The sequence below is a fragment of the Dipodomys ordii genome, unplaced genomic scaffold (genome assembly GCF_000151885.1).
Source record: "Dipodomys ordii isolate 6190 unplaced genomic scaffold, Dord_2.0 Scaffold24, whole genome shotgun sequence".
NCBI lineage: Eukaryota > Metazoa > Chordata > Mammalia > Rodentia > Heteromyidae > Dipodomys > Dipodomys ordii.
This window is the reverse complement of record NW_012267240.1, coordinates 2,065,381-2,076,086: the sequence shown is the minus strand read 5'-3', so window position 1 is coordinate 2,076,086 and position 10,706 is coordinate 2,065,381. Positions and strand designations below refer to the sequence as shown.

Genomic DNA, 10,706 nt, shown 5'->3' with positions numbered 1-10,706 from the left:
GTCCCCTCTGCCCGCCTGCCAGCCCTGAGGGAGGAAATGAGAAGAACCAGTGGTCAGTGCGGGCGGCTTGCCCACGTCCCAGGCATCGGCACCGGCTGCTTCTGCTTCCAGAACAGCTAAGCTGCTGGCCCAGGGAAATGTGGGTACCAAACCGTCACCCTGTGCAGTCTTGCAGGCACGAGCCTGACCGCATCAGTGTCTGCACAGAAGTGCTTCTCAGTGCGCTCAGCCTCCGCTTGGAGCCCGGGCCACAGCCCTGTCACCTACACGGAGTGCGCACCGTGCTGCAGACGCAAGTCCCAGGTCTGCAGAGCTTACACATGCAGCCCGAAGGCCCTCAGAGGACGTGACATCTGAACAATGCTGACCACACACAGGCCTCAAGGGCGGGCACTGGGCAGGCTCCCTCCTCTTCCTGCCACGCCCGGGCAGCCGCATGGCCTCAGTGGCCGGGGGAGGCATCCTCCAGGCCCAGCAGCTCCCTGACCAGTCTCTCGCCAAACTGCGCCCGGCTGTACCGCTTCACGTGGTAGGCGTCCGACATCTTATACAGAATGTAGGCATTGTTGACGGCGATGCTGATGGCAAACCAGAACACCTGTTGCCAAGTCTTGTTCGGCTTGTGGGAGATGAAGTACCTGTGGGCAGAGGGGGCAGCTGATGTGGCCCGGCCGGCCTTGGGCCTGCAGACTGTCCCAGAGGGTGGGCTTGGGGTTGGGGCAGGGCCTGGCTTGGGAGCCTGCAAACTTTCCTGTAGGAAGGGCTCGGGGAAGGTGGGTGCCAGCTGGGGGGCCAAAGAAGAAGTACCTCTCAAGGGACGAGGATAGCAGGAGTCCCCAATATGGGCCTCCAGCCCAGATCCTGCAGAGCCTACTAGCCTGAGCCCTTGCTTTCTGCAGCCCTTCTCCACAACCATGGCGCACGCTGCCCATGGCACATGCTGCCCCAGCCCTGTGCCTATGGGCGCCCCTTCTCTGCAGCCTCCCTTCTACTTCTGCGCCCTCTGGTTGGTGGATGGACAGTACTGCCCTCAGGGAGACTGCCAAGCCTGCAGTGGCCTACACAACCCTGTCTCTGTCTCTGAAAGCACCACCCACGAGGCGCTAGTGCCCAGTATGCTCAGGACATCAGTGCACCCGGAGAAGAGCTGCCCCACCACTGTCCCCAGAGCCTCGTGACGGGTGCTCGGTAGGCCAGAGTGTGCCAACTGCACCTAGGCACCCTGGCTCTGCTGGTGGAAGGCCGGCCCAGGGGTGGAGGCCTCAGGTGGCCACTGTGACACTGGGTATGACGGAAGCAGGACAACATCCACAGCTGAGCCATGCCGCTGTACCACCCGTGCCCTCTACATACGGTGCCCCCACAATGCATGCCCATGGAGGTCTTAGGCACTGCGTCTGAAGGCAAAGGCCCTGGGCCTTGGGTGGACACTGGGTGACAGAGGAATAAGGGACACAGGTGAGGGCTGATCCGTGTACCGAGACACCCATGACTGTGGACTGGAGGGTGGGCAGCTTGGCAGACAGAGGCGTGGCAGCCAAGGGCACAGAGCCATCACATACACCTTCACCCTTCAGATCTCAGTCTGGGGATCCAAATGGTGATGCCCTGCATACGCCCACTGCCATGCCACCATGGATCAATACCCACCATACTGCCTGTGGGTAATGACTGCACCGTAGCCCAACACTCCCTCTGCGGACTGCGCCCACTGTGCCTCCTTGTAGACTAGCACCTGTACTGTGGGCAGCACCCACCGAGGCCTGTGGAGCAGTGTCTGCCTGAGCACAGTGCCTGCCGTGCCCTACGGACAGTCCTACACTCACCTGCTGTACTTGTCATCGTATCTGCAGATGTAGCTGAGGTGGGCAGCAAAGGCCTCCACGGCCAGTGGGCAGGGGATCTCTCCACTCCGCCTCTTGACGATGACCCCTGTGGGGGACACGGGAGCTGGATCAGTACCACAGACAACACCGCTGGGCTGCCCAGGACAGGATGGGGATGGGGGACTGGGACAGAGTGGAGGGCTGGGGGTCTGGGCTGGGTCACTGTGTACTTCAACTTCTATCTCCACACACTCGTTTACCGAATTCACCCAACACAGCAGAGCACAGCACAACTCATAAACTGCACCCGCAGAGCCTGGGAGCCGATACCCCCCTCACCCCTACTGCAGCCACTGCCGGGCGACCACACATGCTGCCCTAGCCTCTGTAGACTGGGGGTATGGAGAAGGACATTGTCCCCAGCAACCACAGTGTCAGGAAGTCATATGTGCCCCTGAGAGCCTTCCTGAGGTACCCACACGTGTCAGGGCCACGGCTTGTGCATTATTTTAAGGACTATCAAATATTCAAGTGAACAAAAACCAGAACCTGCCTTGCAGGTCCCCCAAGAGCTTTGCCTGGACTAGAACCTGCACTACAGAGGAAGGTGATGGGGTACAAGGGTACAGAGGCTGCCTGAGCAACAAAGTTGGGGAGCACCATTGTTCCCCAAAACACTGTCATGGACATGAGGGAACACCCAGACCTGTGAAACGTGGTAGCTACCACTGGTCAATCTTGAGGCACCACGTGCACATCTGCCTGCCCCGGTGACTGCGGATCTCCCACAAGCACATCGGTGCAGCAGAGAGGCTCCGTCCCCAGGGCTCACAGTTCAGGGCTCTGCATTCAGTGCTCACTGTTCAGGGCTCAGGGCACTCACCCTGCTGCACCGGGGAGTAAGCGTTGGTCAGGAAGCGGAAGTGGCCCTTGTTGTACCAGCAGATGAGAGACATGTTCCCCTTGGTCTTGATCTGGTGCTGGCCCCGAGCTGGCGGGGTGGCAGGGTTAGTCAGCATGGACGGGGGGAGGCCAGTGCAGTCACTCTTCCTGGAGCTGAGCAGGCCGCAGCAGTAGATGCCTGGCATTGGGAAGCCGTCATGTAAGCTTCTTACAGTGAGGCCCTGGAGCCTGATGGGGGAGGCCTCCAGACTCCTGGCTGGCAGCAGCTACAAATCCCCACCATTTACCACTACGTCCTAGGCATGTGTAACACACACGGTGGTCATGGCAGAGGCCACAGGCCATTGTAGCAGCAGTGCATCTAGCAGCCCTCTGCTTCCGGAATCTCTGCATCATCAGGGCAATGCATGGACACTAAGGAAAAAGCTACGAGGCTGGTCAAGCCCCCAGGCCAGCAGGAGGCCAAGATGCAATGGGCCCAGTCCTGGTGGTCCCTCAGCGGGGCACAGCAGAAACCAACGCCCCTGGTCATGGCAGAGGACACACAGTACTCTGTGGCACAGTAAAAACCAATGCGCCTGGTCATGGCAGAGGACACACAGCACTCCATGCAAGGAGCTGAGGGAGGTGAGACGCTTCTGCAAGCAGGCAGTGAGGTCATTTCACACCCCTCATCCCTTCCTCCTAGAGTCCTATGTGCTCCTTTCAGAGGCCTAGTGCAGCACCCCAGCTCTTGAGGGCTCAGGCCATGCTCGGGCACCCTGGTCCTCTGCTCCAGAGCCTCCATCCACCAGGCAGCAACTCCACGGCAATACACACTCAGCCTGGAAGGCTCTACTGACTCCTGGTACAGCGGATGGAGAGGCCCCCGGGACCATCACAGACAAGCACAGGACACGGACAGGGCACCCACGCACTTTACGGCTCCTCCGAAGAGCTGCTTCCTACACAGTAGAACGTTTCTCACAACCTCCCTCCCGAGTACCGAGCACTGATGGCTGATGAGTCACACACACACGAGATTGGGCAGGGAGAGGGCCAGGCCACCAGGGCACAGCCCGGCCCGGCCCGGCCCAGCCCCAGGAGGCCTGCCGAGAGCCTGTGCTATAGCCAGACACTCGCTCCCCAAATAAGCAAAATGCACGCAATTAAGGGTGATGGCTGGATAGCATAGGCCCTGGCTGGGCTCCCAGAGGACAGGGTACTCCTCAGCTCAGGGAGAAGCCAAGGGAGCCACAGCCTGCCCAGGCTGCCTCCACTGGGCCAGGCTCAGTCTCTGCAGACATAGAAAGCACCAGGCCCTTGGGGGCCCAAGGCTATTCTGAGGTCACTGGGTTATTCTGAGCATACACATTTCCCTCCAGCCAAGGTAGCTCATGGGAGAAGAAGACGGTTCACGCACCTACCTGCAAGGGCCTCACTAGGGTGAAGCCTGGGGCCCCACTCAGTCTCAGCCTGAGACCAAGGAACACGGGGCAGGGTGGGGGAGGACTGGTCAGAGCTCTGTGCCAGTAGTGCCCAGGACCAACCTGTGCTTCCCATCGTCACCACCCAGCGGGGCCTGTGCTTTCCATCATCACTACCCAGTGGAGCCTGTGCTAGCCACGCCGCCTCCTCCCCCACTCCCTGTCACTCCACAGCCATTCAGCAAACCTTGCTTCTCAAACTCTTCAAACAGGGTGAGGCTGGTGATGCTGGGCCCTGTGAAGATGATGTAGTTCTTGCCGGCCGCATTCCGGCACAGACTCCTGGCCACCATGCCGTGGAGCTGGGGCTTGTTCTTCAGTGTGTCCAGGCCATCTGGACCCCCTCCTTCCTTCAGGTGAACGTAAATCTTAGAGAGAAACACACCAAGGTCAGGGCACTTGCAGCAGCAACATGCTGGAGTCCAAGCTACAGGGTGTGTGTGCTTCCATCCTGGTCTGAAGCCTGGGAAAGTACCCCGGTCTCCCCAGACCCCGCAGTCCCCTATGGTCGCCAACCCCCCCCCCCAACCCAGCCCAAGCAGCCGAGGGCTCGGCCCAGACGCATCCTTTTGGAAAAAAATCAAGGCACAGAAGGAAAAGCAGTGACAGGTAACAGACCAGTATGTGGGGATCGACACCTCCCCAATCCTGGTCCTCAGCCAGAGGCAGGCCTACCTTCACCATGGACAGATGCCAAGCCCCCTTACAAGTTGGGGTGCACCCATGTATGCCCCCACGACTGTTTTGTTCTCTGCATCCACCCGGGGGGCAGGCTGTACAATCCCTCACTGCCATTCTGCTGCCTCCATGACTGCCACCAAAGGAGCAGACCGGGAAAGAGACTTTCTGAACACCCAGCCCAGCCCTACCTATGGACAGCCAGGAAGAAACTCCCAGTGACACTGACTAGTATCCTAGAGCAGCCGCTCTGGAACGGTCCACAGCCTCTGCAGGGGCTGCTCACCAGTGCCTTTAGCTCCCTGTGCCCGCCCTAACTGCAGACCAGGATGACCCTGTAGGACAGCAATGGCCCTATGTCTACACAGAACTAAGCATGCTGGGCCACCAACGTGCTCCTGGGAGAAACACCACGCTGTGCCCCGTCGAGAACACGCAACAGCCATCAACCTAGAACCTGTCCCACCAGATGACTGTGGCATCACTTGACAAATACAGCTGTCCTGTCCTTACAAGCAGTGGACTGTGGGAAGGTCTGGACATCAAAGGCCACACCACAGAGCTGCTGAGCCTGCCACCCCGGTTCTACCAGGAAGCCAAAGCAAAGCTGTAATCAGAAAGCAGCACCAGGACAAGGCCAAAGACCACCAAACTTGGTCACTGATGACAAAAAGCAACCGGTTTTTACGGTAAACCCCAGAGGGTCTACACTTAAGGCACATAAAAGCGTGGCCTCAAAGTTCCAGCCAAAGGATCTAACTCGGGGAAGCACCAGGCTAGTCAAGTTTCCTCCACAGGGACTACTGGCTGACATTAGGGCCAGAACCCTGACATCGGCTACCAGGAATGCCTACAACAGCCACTGCCCCTCACTCGGCTGCCGGGGTCAGCCCTAGTGCAATATGTAGCCACCCTCAGCTGCTGGGTGCCAAAGGCACCCCTTGCCCCAAAGGGGGTCCTGAAGAATCACACCACATGCGTGCTCTCATCTGTAGGAGCTGCAACGCATACCCGCACCGCTGCCACTGTCCACTATGGTGACTTGATTTCCCAGCTCGCTGCTGGTGGCTATGAGGAAGGAACTGGTTGGTACAAGACGGTGGGCCAGGCGGCCTTATGGGCTGGCGCCAGGCACCCAGCCCAAGGCCCTGTGCAGCCGTGGGGAGGCACACGCACAGGGAAGGCCTCTGTCTGGGGACACCTGAGTTTCTGTGGCTCCTGTCCACCCAGAGGGTGTCAGTGGACAGGAAGAGAGCAGAGGAACAGGCCAGGCCCAGCCAGTGCCCCCCAAAGCCCTGCACACCCAGCTCACCTGGATGATGAAGCCCGTGGCAGAGCACTGCCGGACCCACAGGCTGAATTTCCGCTTTTTCCTCTTTCGTAGCTCTCGCTCGGTGCATGTCGCGATGAACACAGGGTCCTCATCAATTAGGGGTTCATGTAGCACCTGCCAGGAAGGGAGAAGCAGGGATTCATGTGGCGCCTGCTGGGAAGGGAGAAGCAGGGGTCTCCCAGGACAGCAGGGTAAGCTCAGCTGCCATCTGCCTCCAGTCAGCTCTATGGCCTTGGCCAACTTCCCATCCTTCTCTGCTGTCTACACAACATGGAGGCACCATCAGCCAGCATCCAGGAGTCAGCCAGAGTGGGCAGAGCCTCCGCACAGACTGTGGGCGACTCAGATCACCACTGCTGTCACTGTTGCTGGCATCCAGTCCCATCTCTGTGCCCAGGGTCTCCAGCCAGGGGGATGGAGGCTGTATCCTCAGCCTCTGGCTAAAAGTGTCCAGCAGAGGGCACCCGCAGCCTTTCAAGGAACACTGGAGTCCTGAGTCGAATTCTATAATGAACTTAAACCTGCAGGAAACAAAGCAAACACCATACTTTCTTTCTCTGGGCTTCCCTCCTTCCTGTGGTGCTGAAGAAGAACCACCGCCCCACGAGTGCTGAGTGCCTGCTCCTTAATGAGCACCCAGCCTCTTGTGGGTCCTCAGACAGCTCCCTGCAGCCACGCTCCTCTTCCCAGGCTGAAGTTACTCTCTGAACAGGGCGCTGATGGCCCAGGCTGTGCTGCCAGATGCAACAGAGCCGCTGGCTGTGCCCCAGGCACCGTACTTCCTGACAGAGGTCCCCAAGGCAACTTTAAAGGTACTCTGTCTGCATCAGCTTCTGGATAACACATTTCTATTACAAGATGGCAGTGTGAAAAGAAATGGGACGATAAAACAGCTCCAGGAAGCACTGGACGCTGTTTCAAGATGAATGTTCGGGGAGGCTCCCAGCTATGTTTTAGGATGGTGATACTTCTCTCTTCGGTCCTATTTCAAGATTAACTATGAATTTACTGTGTAGTCTGTAGTTAAATAAAAGTTGTAGGCAATAATCTGATTTCAAGAACTCTGCACACACTCTTTGTCAGGAGTCAGGAACCGCAGCATGGCCTAGCCCACTGCCTCCTTGTATAAATAAAGTTCTATTAGGACATGGCTGTGTTGACCAGCTTACATACTTTCTAAGACTGCCCTGAGGCTGCAGTGGCAGAACTGACAAGCCCAAACAGAGACCACAGGAAGTCTACCTGGTCACCTGCCCGGAACATCTGAGCAAACCAACCATCTGGGGACAGTATAAAACACGTGGCACGTATGCCCCGCTTGTGTGCTCTCTGTCTCTGTCTGTCTCTCTGTCTGTCTGTCTGTCTCTCTCTCTCTCTCTTTCTCTCCCCCTCTCTCTCTCCTCCCCATTCAACTTCTTTGTTGGTTAATTCGAGATAACAATCTTGTATAATTTTCTACCCAGGCTGGCTTCAAACCTTGGTCCTCGAACCCAAGCCTGAACTGGGTGGGTCTGGGTTATACACTCAACACATCGGGCTTTTACTGCTGGAAGTTCCTGACTCCGGTCACGAGGATAAGACACTGAGGAGGCCAGACTGGCCATGCTACGCCCAGGCCCTCAAGCTCACATCTCATACTGTGGGTCCAGAACATTCCAAGCTTCATTTTGATCCAAATGAAAAATCTACATACAGTGAGGAGCAGAGAGACAGGGAGGAGGTCACAGAGGAGCCTTCAGTGCCTGCCAGCCCCTGCCAGGCCTGTACACGCCCCGTGCCTCAGCCACCTGGAAAGTGAGCTGCCTCAACCTCACTCTGGCAAATACACAAACCTGCATCATGGCACAGCAGGGCCAGAGACAAGCTCCGAGCCTCTGCCACCCTACCCTCTCTGGTCAGCACTGAGGCTTGGCCTAGAGAGCTTCTGCCACCCTGACCTCTCCGGTCAGCACTGAGGCTTGGCCTGGAGAGCTTCTGCCACCCTGCCTTTCCGGTCAACACCAAGGCTGGGCCTGGTGAGCCTCTGCCATCCTCCCCTCTCCAGTTAGCACTGAGGCTGGGCCTGATAAGCCGCACAGCGCAGGGCAGCAGATACCCACAGCACACACTGTGTCTTATGACAAGCTCATTCTGGGTATGTTGGGGACATTTCTCTCACAAATCTGGCTGTAGTTTAGAGGAAACACCATGTCTTCCATTTTGCACTTGCGTGTGACAGTCACACACGGACATGCTTGCACACACTGCCGCTCTGTTGTGAATAGATTCTGGGGTCCTCTGAGGGCTCTGAAAGCCTCAAAGCGCCACCCTTGCTGACACTGAGGCGGCCGCATGTGGAAGCCTGGGGAAGGCTCCAGGAGCTGGGAGCACGTGCACGAGAGTGAGCACAGAGCCTCTCCCAGGACCCAACATCTTACAAGGCTGAGGGAAGGGGACTGCTCCATGGATCTCACAAAGGGCAGGAAGAGCCAAGCACCACACCCTGGGGTGCCGCTGCAGGCTCAGCAAGGAGAGCAGGAGCACTGTCGGCTAGGCAGGAAGGAGCACAGAGCCTTCTGAAAGCCCAGGAGTGTGAGGTAGTCTCGATACACCTAACTATGCTCCACAGATCTCCATACCCACCCTCCGTGGACCTCCGAGACTGCTGATGCTCCCAATCGCTGCCTGGGTCCCAGAGCTGACCTCTATACAAGATATCACCAGGCTCCTGCAGCCGGACTCCAGCACAGGTGGCCACAAGACAATCCCAGGCTGTGAGACCTCTCAAGGCCTTAGCCCTTCATGCCCTGCCACCAAGGTGGCTGTTGGCCAATGCTGCCCCATCCTCTCAGTCCTGTCAGCACCCTGGGCCACCAACTCTTCCCATACACTTCGTTTGTTCTCCACCTGGATCCCAACCAATGCCAAAACATCAGATTAATTAGGGGAAAAGCGCTGAAGAAAATAAAGACTATGTAAAGCCAAGAAGAGCAAAAGGAGAAGGGGAAGGAGTGAGCCTGACCTGAGATCCTGCCCGAGCCCCATTGAAGAGGCAGTAAGAGGTACAAGGGCAGAATGCTCGCCTTGTCCCTGGTCCTGCATCACTCACTGGGGCCCTCACTGGGGCACTCGATCTGCAGCTCAGGCTCAGGAAGGACTCTGTTACCTCAGACACCCACACCAGGGCTGACAGGGGTGGACCACCAACCGCAGGCCCTGGGGGTACTGCAGCGAGGCACAGCATGACCCTGTGTCCAGCTCCCAGGTGGCCAGGTCTGTGTAAGTGCAGGATGCAGTCAGTGCACTGCAGGTGACTGGACTGGACACTGGAGGGCTCCCAGCAGCACCATCCTTGGGCTGCCATGTGTCTGCCGTCCACCGTCCACCCCTTGACTCCTCCCCTTCCCCCCCCCCGCCCCACTGGCAGCTGGATTCCTAAGAGAGGCCTGGGTCTGAGGTGCCCAGTCACCCAGCCCCAAGGACAGTCCCCAAGGATGGCTAATTTCCTGGCATCCAGTCAGCATGTCTCTGATCTGATTCATTCCTGTGCCAGGCTGGCACTTGGCCCCAGAGTCTATCAGAAGGAAGGTCTGTATTCTGTCTTGAGGGAAAGCCAGCATGTGAGAGCACTGGGCCCTGGAGAATGGACAAGTCTTCTCAGAGGAGAGAGGAGGGAAAAGCCAGAAAGTGGGCCGCAACACCTGCACATCCAGCATCGGCCTGCTATGCGCAACAGGGAGAACTTGGCACCCGGGGCCCATGTGCAGCAGGAGCCCTCATCCCTTCAAAAGCCCTGCAGCACACAGCTGTGCACCTAACTCAAAATCACGGTGATCCATCGATATAAAAATAACTGCTTACACTGGGCACCAGTGGCTCACATCTGTAATCCTAGCTACTCAGGAGGCTGAGATCTGATGATCACAGTTCAAAGCCAGCCAGGGCAGGAAAGTGTGAGACTCTTATCTCCAATCAACCACTAGAAAACCAGAAGTGACGCTGTGGCTCGAGTGGTAGAGCGCTCACCTTGAGCTGAAGAGCAGAAGGACAGTGTCCAAGCCCATAGTTCAAGCCCCACGACTGACAAAAATAAGTAAATAACTGCCTGTGGAACAAGCCAAGGGAATCCGGCTCAGATGGGCCAAGCATTTCCCAGATGGGCTAGAGAAATCCCCACACCTCTTCAGTCTGCAACATCAACAGAGTAATTTTGGGGAGTGGGGAGTGGTACTGGTGTTTGAACTCACAGCCTATGTGCTCTACCGCTTGAGTCATGCCCCAGCCCTTTTTGAGATAGGGTCTTGTGGGGGTTTTTTTGTTGTTTTGTTTTTTTTTGTCGGTCGTGGGGCTTGAACTCTGGGCCTGGGCGCTGTCCCTCAGCTCTTCAGCTCAAGGCAAGCGCTTTACCACTTGAGCTACAGTGCCACTTCCAGTTTTCTGGTGGTTTATTGGAGATAGGAGTCTCACGGTCTCTCCTGCCCGGGCTGGCTTTGAACCGCGATCCTCAGATCTCAGCCTCCT

The 10,706-nt window shown here is 57.5% G+C and overlaps 1 protein-coding gene across 1 annotated transcript in view; it reads right to left on the bottom strand.

Moving 5' to 3' along the window:
* Positions 1–442: 442 nt before the first annotated feature.
* Pgbd5 (piggyBac transposable element derived 5) overlaps positions 443–10,706 on the bottom strand; it is an 11,389-nt gene continuing 1,125 nt past the window's right edge. The window contains exons 2-6 of the mRNA XM_013014576.1: positions 6,186–6,320; positions 4,383–4,563; positions 2,710–2,907; positions 1,827–1,932; positions 443–638 (exon numbers count right to left, since the gene is read on the bottom strand). Of these exons, the coding sequence (XP_012870030.1) occupies positions 443–638; positions 1,827–1,932; positions 2,710–2,907; positions 4,383–4,563; positions 6,186–6,320 (816 nt within the window). The remainder of the gene's footprint in view (positions 639–1,826; positions 1,933–2,709; positions 2,908–4,382; positions 4,564–6,185; positions 6,321–10,706) is intronic.